Source organism: Sturnira hondurensis, unplaced genomic scaffold (genome assembly GCF_014824575.4).
Source record: "Sturnira hondurensis isolate 20B ecotype Veracruz unplaced genomic scaffold, ASM1482457v3 Scaffold0018525, whole genome shotgun sequence".
In the NCBI taxonomy this organism is placed as follows: Eukaryota; Metazoa; Chordata; class Mammalia; order Chiroptera; family Phyllostomidae; genus Sturnira; species Sturnira hondurensis.
The window spans coordinates 2,992,716-3,009,340 of record NW_028091156.1 but is presented as its reverse complement, the minus strand read 5'-3'; the positions used below and the strand labels follow the sequence as shown (position 1 = coordinate 3,009,340).

Below are 16,625 nucleotides of genomic sequence, written 5' to 3'. Positions count from 1 at the left end.
TGTTCACTGAATTTCCATTTGTAAATAAAAATACAAGATACCTATAGCAGATACTTGATAAATACCTGTAGAACTAAAAGAAAATTAAGTACCCAAAGTACATCATACACTTAAGGGCCTATAATATGAACAATTTTATAGTCCATGCTAGGTTCTGAAGTCTCATTAATAAAGAACGACAGAAATAATACCCCAATAGCACCTGCATCCTTTTTTAAATCCTTCTCCCACTATTCAAGACAGAGCTCCACACCTCGTTGGTAGGGAGGTAGGTACAGAGGGCTAGCAACATATGGGCAGTATGTTGGGTCAAGGCTAGAGGAACGGATCCTTGAAATAAAATCTGCAGAGAGTCTCAACACTCCACAGCCCTGACAGGAAGTACCTTCTCCCCTGCTCCTCCTTCCCCTGAGAGGAGGAAGAGAATGATGGCGATAGAACTGATAGTGTAGAGAGTCCTGCATATTCACTGTAGCCAGATGCCCGGGTTACTGTGACCACTGCTGTCTCCCCGGCTCCAGACCTGTCTCATGACTGACCCCTAAAGCCTCCTGGTTACCTAAGTGGGCAGGGGAGGAGCAGATGTCCCCCAAATCATTAGTCCTGCCAACTGTATGTTCATCTCTACTTCCCACCCCTAAATGCACCTGCCATTGACCTACACAAGATTTTACCTTGTCTTGGCTAGGGTGGCTCTGTGGATTGAGTGCCGCCCTGCGATCTGAAAGGTCACTGGTTTGATTCCTAGTCAGGGCACTGCCTGGGCTGAGGGCCAGGACCCCAGTTGTGGACATGGGGGAGGCAACCGATCCATGCATTTCTTGAACATGGATGTTTCTCTCCCTCTTTTTCTCCTTCCCTTCCCCTCTTTATAAAAATAATTAAAATCTTTTTTTAAAGGAAGGAGATGCAGATATTTTTTTAAAATTTTATTATCTTACCACTTATTTATTCATCTTTTTGTAAGGACCACAACCATATAAAATTTTTACTACCTAATAATAGTATGATTTTGGGTTGTTGGGAGTTTTTCTCTCTTTTTGCCTATTTAAAAAAAAAACTACGAATGCTTAATGATGACCAAATTATCACAGACTACAGATCACTTATCTATATATGATCATAAACTGCTCACCGACACTTAAGGACTCAAATGCTTGCCTCAGCTAGGTAGCTCACCTGGTTAGAGCATCATCCCAACACGCCAAGGTTGCAGGTTCAATCCCCAGTCAGGGCACAGACAAGAAGCAACCAATGAATACATAAATAAGTGGAACAACAAGTGAGATTTTCTCCCTCTCTTTCTTAAATCAATCAATAAAAAAGAAAAAGACTCATGTGCTTAAAGTTGGCAGAAAACCTTGAGCAATGTTTACTGTGCTATGAAAACTTGTACATGACAATAACACAGACAGTTTAGCTCATACTTTAAAGTGTGAGAAGAACTGATTTCTTACCATTTCCACAGCAGAGCCTGTATTCCTGCCTTTCCAAACAGGTGTTTTTTGTAAAGAACTGAACTTTTCATTCCATGTGTTAGATAAGCTTCCCTCTGTAATAAATATTACCAATGAGACCTAAGTTTAGTTCAAAGGATTTCATACTGTGAACATTGCCTTTTTAATAACAGCAATATATATGAAATATTTACCAATATGAAAAAATATGCTGACCATAATGATTTTACTTTATTACAAATGAAAATTTTCTTCCGTATTTTTTTTGTCAAACTCTAAATAATTTGAGAAGGCAATGTATCTTGAAAATATTAAACTTTTTAATTAAAACATGTGGTTTTAATAAAACCTTTCTTTTTGGTTTTTAATAATTCCTCCATTTTAATTTTCCAAGAACCATCTCATAAGTACAATCTAACTGGACATGGGGCAATGAAAAAAAGCTTCTTCTAACCTTACATTTAAAGCTTATATCTAAATGTTTTCTGCTTCAATATATAAAACCCTTGATATCAAAAAATGAAATGTGTGGCATTTCTGTTTTCCTTCATTCAAAGAAATGTCTTGAGTGATATGCAACCAGAAAAAATTCGAACAAGTGACTAGACATATTACGAAAAGGATGAGTTTAATTTTTATAAAAAGGATATGTTTATACAGAGAGAGACAGAAACAAGTAGTTTCATTTCCTTCTAGCTGCATATCAGCATTTTCTAATTTTTTCTATTAGAAATTTATATCAAATATTTTTTTAAAGATTTTTATTTATCTATTTATTTATCTTTAGAGGGGAAGGAGAGAGGGAGAGAAACATCAATGTATGGTTGCCTCTTGTGCGTCCCCTGCTGGTAGTTGGCCTGCAGGGAACCGACCTGCAACCCAGGCATGTGCCCTGACTGGGAATCGAACCGCAATCGTCTGGTTCGCAGGCCCGCGCTCAATCCACTGAGCTACACCAGCCAGGGCTATATCAAATATTTTTAAGAAAATGATTTTAAAGCCCTGACTGGTGTAGCTCAGTGGATCGAGCGTGGGCCTGCGAACCAGAGGATCGCGGTTCGATTCCCAGTCAGGGCACATGCCTGGGTTGTAGGCTGGTCCCCTGCAGGCCAACTCCCAGCAGGGGAAGCACGAAAGGCAACCGTACATTATGTTTCTCTCCCTCTCTCCTTCCCCTCTAAAAATAAATAAATAAATAAAATCTTTTAAAAAAAGAAAAGGATTTTAATATTGAGGAAAAATAATGAAATGCTTTTTCAAACATTTATTTAATAAGTACAAAAGAAAAGAGGTGGCCCTGCCTGGTGTGGCTCAGTGGGTTGAGTGACAGCCTGCGAACCAAAGGATCACCGGTTCAATTCCCAGTCAGGACACATACCTGGGTTTGGGGGCAGGTCCCCAGTAGGGGATGCATGGGAGACAAACACACATTGATGTTTCTCTCCCTCTTTCTCCCTCCTTTCCCCTCTCTAAAGATAAATCAATAAAATCTTAAAATTAAAAAGAGGTGGGATGGTGTTGATTTTGGTAGGCAAATAAATTAGGGTAACTGGAAGACAAGAGTTCTCAAGCCAGAAAGAGTGAATCTGGTAAGTCACCAACTCAAAGTACGACAAAGTAGTTTTAAAAGTAAAAGTACTAATGAACATTAGAGTATCTAGCTTGGTTCCAAACATACTTACCCAGTAGAATATTGCTCAAGGTAAAATTGAAAAATGAACTACATTAACAGGGTTTGGTCTGATTAATACTACTTATATAAAGAAATAGCAAGACCAAGGAACATATCTTTTTCTCTTAAAAAGAGAATTACTGTCATTCTTTTATTTTTAAGAGACTTGCATTATTACTAAGAAGGCAAGATTCTTAAAAAATAAATTATTATATAAAAACACAGCTTAGAACAATTGTTTAAGAAATGTCTAGACCCTGGCTGGTGTAGGTCAGTGGATTGAGCATGGGCCTGCGAACCAAAAGATTGCGGTTCGATTCCCTGTCAGGGCACATGCCTGCATTGCAGGCCGGTTCCCAGCAGGGGATGCATGAGAAGCAACCATACATTGACCAAAAAAAAAAGAAAGAAAGGACTGTCTAATAAAAGAAGTGTTTTAAATCTAGTAAGAAAGTTCTTTAATCAGTAATTCTAGGGAAACATTTTCTTAGTAATTTCTAACAACCAAGGACCAATTTTCATGTAACAGCATATGAATTTAAAGTTATAATCAGTGAAAAACCAATAATTAAAAGCTATAATGACTCATAACAGAAAAAGAAACACTATATCCGAATTAATTTAATGACTTAAATTTCTAGCTTATGCCATACCTAAAGAATCGTGCTATGAATCTTACCTTTTAAACTGACAAGGGCTTTTGCTGAAGAGCCTGCAATTAAAACAAATCAATATTATTTCATAATCAAAGTGAGAGAAAAAGGACTTGGTTTGGGGGTAAAAATGATCCATTTAGTTTTAGCAACGCTGACTTTGAAATGGGGGGGGCATGTAATCAGAAATAACTAGTAGACAATTGAAGCCGTAGACCAGAGCTCAGATGAGGGAAGGAAGAATTGGAGAGACGGTTGGAAGTCTTAATGGAGTTGTGAGAAACAGAGACCTTTCCTAGGGGGGAAATGGGGAAAGAGAGGAAAGAGGAAGACTACAGACAGAAGCAATTTTGCACACTCATCCGGAAGTGTGCTGGTGTTGGAGAAGGGAAACAGGAAGGGAACCAATATTTATCGAGGCAAAGTTCAGAAGTGGTAATAGAGTGGAAAAGACAGAAATGACCCCGGCACTGTCCCAGCAGGCAGTAAGTCCCCTGGATGTCTAGAATGCAGATATATATAAAACATACACATCCGAGCCGCAAAAGACATTCAGAACAGGCCAGAGGAACTAGCATAGAGTTGGAGCGGATCACGGACTAAAAAAGCTTTGGTGTGTATTAGAATCACCAGGAAGCTCCTCAAACACACAGAACATGTACAACTAATAAAGGCCCTCGGGATGCTGCTGCAGGTAACCCTCAGGCTCCCTCTGGGAAACACAGGGCTACTGGTGTGAACAAAGGATAGGATTTACAGGGGATGGGAAGTAGGAGAATCAATAGAAGTTTTTAGGAAAGAGGAAAGATTTTAAATTGAAAATCTCTAGATTGTGTATGTGAGTTGCAAAAAAAGTCCAAGTCATTCTAAAAATACTAAAGGGTGATCTCTGTCACTTATATGTAGCATTTAAAACAAACAAACAAACTCAGGTACATATACAGAGAACAGATTAGTGGCTGCCAGGGTGGAGGAAATAGGTGAAAAGGTACAAACTTCTAGTTATAAGACAAATACATCCTGGGGATATAATGTACAGCATGGTGGATATGAAAGTTGCTAAAACAGTGGATCTTAAAAGTTCTTATCACAAAAAAATCTATAATGATGTGTGGTGATGGTTATTACCTATACTTATTGTGGTAATAACTTTTGTTATATACACATACACCAAATCACTATATTGTACACCTAAAACAATATAATGTCACATCAGTTATATTAAATTTTAAAGAGAAATTAACAGGAAAAAACCCTTTCTATGCTACAAGCAAAAAATTATTCACAGAATTACAGATGAGCAAATCTTCTTTTCAATTTAAAAAATTGTTTAGTCCTGGCCGGATGGCTCCATTCGTTAGAGCATTGTCCTGATACACCAAGGTTGTAGGTTCAATCCCTGGTCAGGACACATACAGGACTCAACCAATGAATGCGTATGAGTGGGACAACAATTGATGTCTCTCTCTCTCCCTTCATTCCCCTATTTCTCTCAACTCAATAAATTTTTCAAAACTGTTTAGAACACCTTTTGTTTTTCTTTTACTATAGTCAAATTATTTATCATTGCTTGTTTTTGAATTTGTTTTACTTTATAACCAGCTACTTTAAAAAAAAGATTTTATTTATTTTAGAGAGAGAGGAAGGGAAAGAGAAAAAGCGGGAAACATCAATGTGTGGTTGCCTCTCTTGCACTCCCTACTGGAGACCTGGCCATGTCCTAGGCTCGAACCCCTGACTGGGATTCGAACTGGCGACCCTTTGATTCATAGGCCTCCACTCAATCCACTGAGCTACACCAACCATGGACAGGTACTTTTTTTAAAGATTTTATTTTTTAGAGAGAGGAAAGGGAAAGAGAAACATCAATCAGTTGCCTCTCGCATGCCCTCAATCAAGGACCTGGCCTGCAACCCAGGCATGTGCCCTGACTGGGAATTGAACCAGTGACCTTTTAGTTGGCAGGCCGGTGCCCAGCCCACTGAGCCATACCAGCCAGGGCTATTACCAGCTACTTCTCATCTTGGTTACTGTGATATCCATTTATGTTTTAAAGACTATAATCTAAGACCAGGCAGTTGTGAAGTTATTTGAAAAGTGGTCAGTTACTTGCATTGAGAAAAGACAAATCTTTAAATGACATGTTCAAAATGTGAGTAAACATCTTTAAGGAGCCAGTCCATCATGACACTACACACATAAAAATCAATAAATACAGGATGATATCAGGGGATAAAGAAGAACATGAACTTACACATAAATCAGTGAAGAAAGATGAGTTCTCCTTGGTGTTTAACAAAAGCAGCAGAGTTACAATTCATAAATGGACAACAGACCTTAAATGAAAAGCAACAGAGAAAGTACTGCAGTTCTGGCTATGAAACATTTTTATGCATTTCAGATCCTTTAAACCCGAATTGACTTTTCCTCCACAGGGCAGTCTGAGCAGCTCATAGATAACAGGCAACCCATCAACATCAAAGCCACTGCTGCTTTCACTCTGCTCTCTTTCTGGCCGTGGAGAATGGTTAACAGGACAACTCAAGAGCTTCTGTATGGCAAGTTGAAGTTCAATGACCAAGGGCAGGAACGTTGCGGGGAGAGCAATCAGGGAGAAATGCTGTCAAGTCTTGTCAAAAAACCAGTCATACAGTACCACTGGGAAGCAGCAGCAGTAGACAACACATATCCACACGGCTAGCATGAGAAACACGGCTCTCTTGAGAAGAAGCAGGAACCGTGCCCTCATGTGCTGAGCACCCACAGACTGCCGGCTGCACCCCAGCCCCTGCCACTGGCACTGGGAGAACACAGCATGCAGCACAGCCGAACATGGAATCCATGGTCTAGTGAGCAGAGACAAACAAATGCTACCTGAAAAAAAATACTGCAGGATAATAAGAACAGAGAAGGTAGGGTGAGGCTGGGGCGGAAAGACTGTTTTCCTGCAAAGTGCTCGTGATTAGGTTCTCTGAAAAATGATGTTTGAGCTGACGTCTGAAGGAAAAGGGGTGAGCAGCAAGGTTCTCCATCCCCACCCCCTGAGGACGGGAGATCTGTCTCGGGGATTCTGACCTGCCACTTGTAAACTTTTCCCGTTTGTGAGAAGCAGTGTTGCTCGGTGGTGGCTGAGAGCACAGACTGAGACTAGTAGTCTTGGCTCTGCCACATTCTTGCTTTGTTACCTTAAGTAAGTTACTTAACCCCTCTGTGCTGCTGATTTGTCATTTGTAAAATGGAAATGAATTTATACACGTAAAAGTGCTTCGAGAACAGTGCACATAGCACGTGGCCAATTTTTATATTAAGCTACTAGTATTACTTTGATCAATTTTTAAAAACCTACTAGATTAAGAACATGGATTTTAGCCCTGGCTGGTGTGGTTCAGCAGATTGAGTACCGGCCTGTGAACCAAAGGGTCTCTCCAGTTTGACTCCTAGTCAGGGCATATGCCTGCGTTGCGGGCCAGGTCCCCAGAGGGGGACGCGTGACAGGCAACCACACATTGATGCCCCTCTCCCTCTCTCCCTCCCTTACCCTATGTCTAAAATAAATAAATAAAAATCTTTAAAAAAAAAAGAACATGGATTTTACAGGCATGTGAAATTAAGTTAAAATCCTGCTCTAACTGGGTAGGTTCATTCATTCATTGAACACATACTCACTGAGTGCCTGACACAGAACTATTCCAAGACCCGGGTTAACAAAAGGAAAAGATAAAGACTCTGCTCTCTAGTGGGAAGAGACACACTCTAGGAAGAGACACATGGTAAATAAGCACATAAAATAACCACCCTCGTGGTGGTTGTTATAAAGGAAGGTGATCCCAGTGTGGGAAGTTACTTTACACAGGATAATTAGGGATGGCTTTTCTGAGGAGCAAACATTTGAGGGGCCAGCCATGAGAGAGCAGGAGGTCAAACCAATGAGTCTGGGCAGAACAGCAGGTAAAAAAGTCCTGAAGTAGAAAGTTTAGCACATTCAAGGGAGGGAGGGGGCCATTGAGCGTAGAGAGTAGTTATTGAGGGGCGAATGGTATGAAAAAGGGTCAGAGAGGCCTGGTGTTACACACGGGACTGGAATGCACACATGAAGAAGAACAGTAATATACCCTCTCCAGTGCAGCTTCCAACCCGAGCTCCCCAACCACACTAACAAATGTGAAGCTGCAACTGTGACAGCTGCCACTTGGAAGTCACACAGTTATATGCAAAGGTTTAATAAGAAGATGTAATCTTTGTCAGGGAGGACAGAAAATAGCTGGGAGCTAAAGGATAAGCAGAAGTTAACCAGAAGTCAGGGGAAGGAAAAACACTCCAAGCAGAGAGAAGAGTGTGTGCAAAGGTCCTGCACAAAAAAAAAAAAAAGAAGAAAAAAAAGAAAGCCTGGTGAGTACAAGGAGTGAAAAAGATCCAATTGAGCTCAAATGAGAAGAATGAGAGGGAGAGTGGTATAAAACGGAGCTGGAGAGCTGGAGAGGTGGGGAGTGGCCAGACCATGAAGGGTCTTATAGCTACTAAAGTTTCTGAAGCAGCAGGATGACATTATATGTGAGTATGTATATATATACAAGTATATATATATCACATATATATACATATATTTTATACACACATTTTTAACATATACATATGTATATTTTTACAAGGATTGCTCTGTGAGGGCTGAGAGGGTGGTAGGGGTTAATTGGTGGATTACGAGAGGCTGAAGTGATTGGTTCCAGGAAGAGATGCTGTCAGCTTGGGCTAGGGTGATGGTGAGAAGTAGGTGGATTTTTTTTTTTTGGAAGGTAGAAGTTACAAGACTTAGTGAAGCCTTAAATATGGAAAGTGCAAAAGGGGGAAGTTCCAAATGTAACCTCCAGGTTTCAGCTGAATGCACAGTGAAGCCATTCATTGAGAGAACGACTGGAAGTATCTCCATCCTGGGGTGGAGTGAGGTAGACCTTGAACCCATGGTGTCTGAGGGGCCCCAGGTGTCTAAGAGAGGTGAAATAGGCAAGAGACATCCAGAACCGGAGCTCAGAGGACAGACCTGGGCTGAAGGCAGCCTCAGTCTCCTCACATGTAAAATTAAACTAGTAAGAGTACCTACCTCGACTGAATTAAGCGCAAAGTGAGCAAATGCATACTGTATGTTTCATACAGCAGCTGGCTTATACTAAGTACTCAATAAATGGTAGCTCTTAACACTGATAATATTATACCAGCTATTAGCTAATTTATTAGCTGTTCCCCTTGACTAAAACTGGCAAAGAAATATATTGCTATTTCACGCATCCCTTTATAAGACGCAGCTCCAGCTGCATTAATAATGCCTCTTATCCTACATTTAATTCCATATAAGTCAAGTGACTGTGTGTCTCTGATGTGTGACACTGTGTGACAAACCAGGTACAGCACCCCTGCTTTAAACAAGCTGTGGTCTAGGGGAACAAGATGCACACCACACACGCACACCCCCCCCCCACCAATGTACCAGAGACGCCACAAACTAGCACAGATGGTGTTACACAATTTGAGAGTGTAGCTGGAATTAAACCCTACTAAGAGTCCCATCTCTACAAAGATCCACAGTAAGTCCTTGCTGAACACTGAATGACGGGCAAATGTCCCAGATGTAAGAAAACCACTGAAAACACCCCTCCTCTGAACAGGATGACCACAGCAACCGAAGCAACAGTGCTAGTGGCTGTGACTTCCAAGAAGTGATGAAACACCTTTGTGATAAAGATAGCAAGGATTTTCGGGCGACAAATACATTGTGCTTAGCAGGCCCACCCTTACCTGGGAGCATCCTAGATGACAACCGACTGTCTGCTCCAAACAAAAACAATAAAACCCCTGGATGCTCCACAGTTGAGCCCTACCCAACACAGCAGCCACTAGCCACGGGCGACGACTTCCATTCAAATGAACGGAAACCAAGTAAAACTGAAAATTCAGTTCCTCAGGCGCTCCAGCCAGCGGCAGGTGGCTGGTCACTACGCTCTCCAATGTACCCTCTCCTCTCGGTGAAAGTCCCACTGGAACTTAGCACTGGCCCGGGGCAAACGTAAAACACAAACTCTCCGAATGCAATTTTCCACCAGTCTGGTCCCTGAACTGTTACTTTAACTTTACAGCACAGTATAAGTCTATCACAACGAAAACCGAATTGGCTTTCATTTTGAAAGTGTCTCTTTGCCTCTCGCCCAGATAAGACTTCACCGTGATTGAGCCTTGTGCTTTCGTTACACTAAAACTCTCAGAAATGACATAAATACCTAAACTGCATAGTGAGCAGTGGGGATCAGGACCTCCCCGTAATTAACGAAATGACTCGCCGCTTCATATCCTTTACACAATATGGTAAATTACAACAATGTGAAGTTCCCTAGCGCTCGAACTAGGGAACCGGTGCAGTTCCCGGCTCAGCACAGGTGAGCGCACAGGTGGGAGGCGGCGGGGCGAGCCAGCCCGGGAGGCGAGGCAACGCGCGGGGTGGGTGTCCGGAAGGCGCGGCGAGTGCGCGCCGGGCCGGCCACGTCCGTGGGTAAAGGTGTCCCCGCGAGTCCTAAGACACCCGCACAGAAGAAAGTCGGTGGGATAGGGCCCCCCCCCCCGCACACTTGCGAACCCCGCCCGGATCCTCCCGGGGAAGGTCCGCGGCCACCTGTGGTCCCAGGGGAAGGGGCCAGCCCTCTGACACGGAAACACTTCCAGGGGTGGACACACGGGGCGCGGGGGGGGGGGGACAGTGACGATCACAAGTGCCCGTAGAGGCAGGAGCTGTGACAGGACAAGATCAGAGGCTGCGGCGAGAAGGAGGGGCCGTGCCCTCGCTCCCCAGCCCGAGCCCCTCCCGGCCCCGGGACAGGCGGGTTACATAACCTGCCAGGCGTCCCTCCGCGCTCCGCGAGCGGTGCCGGCAGCGAGGACAGTTCCCGCGGCCGGGGGCCCCTCTTCCCCCGCCTCGGCCCGGGGCCGGAATCGGGCCAGGGGAGCAAGCCACCGCCTCTGCCCCGCACGGGCTGGGCCCCCGAGCTTTCAGTTCCGGCCCTGGCGCTCCCACAACCCCAGAAACCAACACACAGACACCATAACAAAGGCGGCGACGCGGCGGCAACACCGGGCTGGGACGACCAGGGGACCGCGGCGGGGCTGGCAGTCAGCCCACCTGCCGGGCAGAGGGCACGGCCGCCCGTCCCGGCCGGTGCCGCCCGGCGGCAAGCGGCCGGCGGGAAGCGGGGGGTGCTTTGATGTGCTACTCACTCTCGTCAGGCAACTGGTCGAGCTCCGCCATCTTGAACGAGCCGCGCCGCTTTTTCAAAGGCTGCCCGCCGCGGTGCATTGTGGGGCGGAGACTGTCTTTGCGAGGGAGGTTCGAATGCAGAGCTCGCTGCCTGCGGCGCCGCGTCGCGCCGCTCCCGCCGCGGCGGGCGGAGGGGGGCAGGCCGGGGGGGGACCGGGCTCCGCCCGCGCCCGCCGGGGGAGGGGGCGCCGCGGGGCCGAGCGGCGCCTCGCCCCTCCGCCCCCGGCCCGGCCCGAGGGAGGCGGCGGGGAGGCCGCGCGGAGAGGCCCGTCTCGCGCCGCCGGGACCGGGGCCCGGCGCCCGAGCGCGGGGTGGGGGCCGCGCGAGCTCCTGAGTCCCGCCGGCCCCGCTCCCGGCCCGCGCCGCCCGCCCCCTCAGGGGCTCGCTCCCGGCTCGCGGTTCGCGTCTCGCGCTGCGGCTGCGGGAACTGCAGGCTGTTCCGAGGGGGAAAGGGAGGGAAGGTGGGAGGGAGGCCCGGGAGCGCCGAGGCGGGGCAGGGGGGCGGCACCTGCGGGCCCCGCGCGGGGAAAGAAGCCCCCGGGGCCGGGCGGCGTTACCCGAGGGGGCTCTGCTCCCAGTCGGTGTTCACGGTTCCCCAAACCCACGTTTCTCCAGCGTCGCCGTCCCCTCCCTTCTCCGGAAAAGCCGGGGGAGGGAGCGGGGAGGAGGACTCAGGCCGCAGCCCCACCGCCGGTCCGTCCGCGACTCCGGGTTCCGGTCGGGGACGCCCTCCCCCCCGCGGTCGGAATCCCAGCGTGGAGGAGAGACCTTGAGAGGTCACGAAGTTAGTCATTTAGGTCATCAGCTCAAGAACTGTTCTGCTCAGCCCTTTCATCCAGTCGGCGCTAGACAAGGTGGTGAGCCGGGAGAGAATTACAAAACCAGCGACGGAGGTTTGTGCAGGACGCAGAGCCAAGTCGGCAGGGACACTACGGGACAGTCCAGTCCGCCGATCGGCGTGGTACGGGAACGCTGGGCGAGAAGTCAGCCAGTTCCGAACGGACCCGGGAGAAGAGACTCACCGTGCCCGCCTGTAGCACTGCCCAGCGATAAACCCTGTTGCTTTCCCACAATTCATTTAACAAATGTGAGGAGTTCCAGCTCTTTCCACCCAGNGCAGGACGCAGAGCCAAGTCGGCAGGGACACTACGGGACAGTCCAGTCCGTCAATCGGCGTGGTACGGGAACGCTGGGCGAGAAGTCAGCCAGTTCCGAACGGACCCGGGAGAAGAGACTCACCGTGCCCGCCTGTAGCACTGCCCAGCGATAAACCCTGTTGCTTTCCCACAATTCATTTAACAAATGTGAGGAGTTCCAGCTCTTTCCACCCAGGAATGTAACGGGAGTGGGGGAATAGGGCCGTCCAACACCGAAAATTCCACAGGGGTGCATGCCAAGAACTAAAAAGTTAAAAAGGTGGTAGCCTGAGATGAGGACAGCAGAACACAGGCCAGCGCGCCCCGCCTTTGAACTTGCTTTGAGACCTGAAGTGATGGAGAAGTCGGTTTTTAAATAGCGGTGGGAGCACGTTCCCATGTGTGTTGGTGGAGCAAAAGTGTGGGTGATGGGTGGATTGGAGGGAGACAAATGAGAGTCCGGGAAACCAGTCGGGAGGAAGCTTGCTGGGGCGGGCAGGCCAAGGACAGGAGCGATAGGTCGAGGCGAACCACCCTGGAGCTTCAGAGAGGGGGGCTCTGGAGTCCAAGGCCTGGCTGGGGTTCGGGGGCCTGGTGTGTAAACTCAGGCAAGTTTGTTTCTTCGTTTAGTTGCCTGTGCCTCCGTTTCTCATGTGTGAAATGCGGATAGTAACAGGCTTGTTTTGAGGATTAAATGAGTTGATGGCTGTAAAAGCCTTATACTTTCCAGCACCCATTCTGGCTCAAAGGTTTGCTGTTGCTACCACTGCTGTAGAACAGGGGATGTGATTGGTGGTGCCAGCTCTGAGCCTCGGGTAACTGGGTGCTGCCGCTTGCTGGGGGCGGGGCGGGGAATGCAGGATGTGAGCAGAGGTGTAAAAATTCAGTTTTACAAAGTAATCCTTCCTGGCTAACTTACCCCCTCCTGTGCCTTTTAAGCACATTCTGATCTACCTTCTAAGAAGATGAAGAACAATTGATCCCTGTAGTGAGCCCCTAGGGGGTGGTGGGCAGTGGGACACTATCGGTTTGGAGATGAGTACAAGGAAAGGTCAACCCTCTGAAAATGAAAGAAGAGAAACAAACAAACATAAAGCAGGTTAGGGGAGTGGAAGTATAAGTTTAAGCGTAAACCATGGTCAAGGTATCTTTAGACCAACACCAATCAGGTTTTATGCTACGCCGGTTTTCACACACAATAGCAGGTCTGCTGTTTAAATATGTATTTTTAGCCCCCTCCTTCGGTGATCTGCATTTTAAACAAAACCCTTAAACGAGTTCTCACACTCGGAAGCTTGAAATTGTACCCCTGCAGCAGACCTACCCCTCACTAGCTGGGTGACTGCAAACAAGGCCCTTAACTATTATTCTCAATGAGGTTCTTTATTAGATTTATGAGAGAGGTTTTAAAATCTCTGGTTTACTCGATCCTCCCAAATACGTCTTAACTCGTTCAAGGACAACCTCCACCCAGATGATAGAATCAAGGCTCTGGCCTCCTTGTCTCACTCCATTTTCTTCCTCTGAGATGTGATGATAAAATCCGCCACAGGACTGTTAAAGTTTAAATTTTGTATTTTGATTTACAATGATATGATTGCATAAGAGTTACTGCTTTAAGAAGAAAAATGGACAAGGACACTAAGTCATAGAAAGTCTAGATAAAATACACCATCAGAAAAACAAACAGCCACATTTTAGGCATATCAAGTTTGATCATTTCTAGTCCCATGGTCCATTTGTCAAATATTGCATTATTTTTCTGTGTACACTTGTGTGCTTCAAAGGACATTATCAAGAATGCAAAAAGACAACCTTCACAAGGGGAGTAAAGCTTTGCAAATCATATATGGTAAAGGACTTATAATCAAAATACATAAAGAATCTTACAACTTGATAATTAAAAAAAAGAATCCAATTCAAAAATGGGGAAAGGTGCCAAAAATGTACAATAAACCAATGAGCACATGAAAAGATGCTCCCCATCATTAGTCATCAGGAAAACGCAAATTGAAACCACAATGAGATACTACTTTACGCCCACTGGGGTGGCTATACTCAGAAAGGCAGGTGTTGACAGAGTTCTGGAGAAACAAACTCATCCACAGCTGGTGGGAACCTAAAACAATGCAGCCACTATGGTAGTTCCTCAAAAATGAAACAGAATTACCATATGATCTAGCAATACCACTTCTGAATATAGGCATATGTCAGAGAGATTGTGGGTTCAGTTCTACACCACCACAATAAAGTGAGTATCAAAATAAAGCAAGTCATTTTTCTGCTTGGAGGAGCTGGCCTTCAACTTGTTAAAAAGAAATCTGTGAAGCACAATAAAGAGGTATGCCTGTCTATACCAAAAATACTGAAAGCAGGGGCTTTAGATATCTGTACACCCATATGTTCATCGCAACATTATTCACAACATCAAAAGGTGGAAGTAATCCACATGTCCATCCCCAGATGAATGGATAGACAAAATGTGGTAGACACATGTAATGCAGTATCATGGAGCCTTAAAAAGGAAGGAAACGGATACATGCTACGATGTGATCGAACCTTGTGGATATTACACTAGGTGACATAAAGCAGTCATAGAAAGACCAATATTTGCCCTGGCTGGTGTAGCTCAGTGGATTGAGCACGGGCCTGTGAAGCAAAGGGTTGCCGGTTCCATTTCCAGTCGGGGCACATGCCTGGGTTGCAGGCCAGTTCCCCAGTAGGGGACACATGAGAGGTAACCACACATTGATGTTTCTCTTCCACTCTTTCTCCTTCCCTTCCCCCCTAAAAATAAATAAATAAAATCTTAAAAAAAGAAAGACCAATATTTTATTATTCCATGTATATGAGGTGCCTAGAGTAGTCAAATTCATAGTGGCAAAAGAAGAATGGTTGTTTCCTGGGGCTGCGGGGAGGAGAAATTGGGAGTTACTGTTCAGTGGGACAGAGTTTCAGTTGGGAAAGATGAAAAAGTTCTGGAGGTGGATGGGGGTCATGGCTGCATGGCAGTGTGAATGTACATAATGCCACTGAACTGTGCACTTACAAACGGTTAAAATGGTGAATTTCATATTATGTATATTTTATCACAATAAAAAATTCTCCTTTGCAAAGACAGTACACACAATAGAATCCCACTTACCAATATACAGGCAGGGGATTAAAATCCTGAACAAAAGATACCCAGTAGTGGCTATACCTGGGTGGTGGGATTATGGATAATTTTTACTTTCTTTGTATCTGTATTTACCATTTTTCTACAGTAACATTCTTATTACTTTTGTAATAAAAGCTATTGAAATACAGGTATATTCATATGGTGGAATAGTATTTAGCCATAAAAAGGAACCTAGTACTGATACATACTGAAGTATAAATGAACCTTAAAAACATGCTGAGTAGCCCTGGCTGGTGTAGCTCAGTGGATTGAGCGCGGGCCTGTGAACCAGACGATCGTGGTTCGATTCCCAGTCAGGGCACATACCTGGGTTGTAGTCCAGTTCCCTGCAGGCCAACTCCCAGCAGGGGACGCACAAAAGGCAACCATACATTGATGTTTCTCTCCCTCTCTCCTTCCCCTATAAATAAAAAATTAAAAAAAAAACATGCTGAGTAAAAGAAGCCAGTCACAAAGGACTACCTATTGTCTCATTTCATTGATATGAAATGTCCAGAATAGGCAAATTCATAGGAACAGACAGATTAGTGGTTGCCTAGAGCTGGTGGGTTGGGGAGGAAGTGGGAGTAATTTCTAAAGGGTATAAGGCTTTTTTAAAAAAGATTTGATTCATTTATCCTTAGAGAGGAAGGGAAGGAGAGAGGGAGAGAAATATCAATATACGGTTGCCTCCTGCGCGTCCCCTGCTGGGACCTGGCCCGCAACCCAGGCATGTGCCCTGACCGGGAGTCGAACCGTGTTCCTCTGGGTTGCAGTCCCACGCTCAATCTACTGAGCCACACCAGCCAGGGCTACAGGGTTTCTTTTTGGTGTGAAGAAAATGTTCTCAGATTCCCTGATTGAGTCTGACAATGGCTGCACAACTCTACACAGACTAAAAACCGTTGAACAGGACATTTTAAATAGGTGAATTGTGTGGTGGGTGAACTGCATCTCAATAAAGCTGCTACGGGAAAAATCTTACTTTTCAGACTTTTTAGGTTTTGTCTTGATCTAAAGATTTTGGTAATCACTCTTCATAGAATCCTTTTCTAAGCCAGGTAATGAAGATGCAAAGTCAAAGGCACTCTGCTGGGCCATTTCATGGTTTTGTTTATTTGTTTGTAGAGAGATGGGAAAGGAGGGAGGAAGAGAAGGAGAGAAATATTGATCTGTTGCCCCTCACGCATGCCCTGACCCAGGACCAAACCCACAACCAAGGCATATGCCCAGACCAGGAATCAAACCGGTGA

General features: G+C 45.6%; 1 protein-coding gene across 2 annotated transcripts in view; it reads right to left on the bottom strand.

Annotated features, from left to right (window-relative positions):
- The window catches only part of LIN9 (lin-9 DREAM MuvB core complex component), a 46,876-nt gene extending 35,685 nt beyond the window's left edge, over positions 1-11,191 (bottom strand). The window contains exons 1-4 of one of the 2 annotated variants that reach the window (XM_037069445.1): positions 11,037-11,118; positions 6,037-6,118; positions 3,809-3,841; positions 1,458-1,552 (exon numbers count right to left, since the gene is read on the bottom strand). In XM_037069445.1, the coding sequence (XP_036925340.1) occupies positions 1,458-1,552; positions 3,809-3,841; positions 6,037-6,040 (132 nt within the window). In that variant the 5' untranslated portion in view covers positions 6,041-6,118; positions 11,037-11,118. Of the gene's footprint in view, positions 1-1,457; positions 1,553-3,808; positions 3,842-6,036; positions 6,119-11,036 lie in introns of both variants that reach the window. The other variant, XM_037069443.1, reaches the window with a different exon arrangement.
- Positions 11,192-16,625: the final 5,434 nt, after the last annotated feature.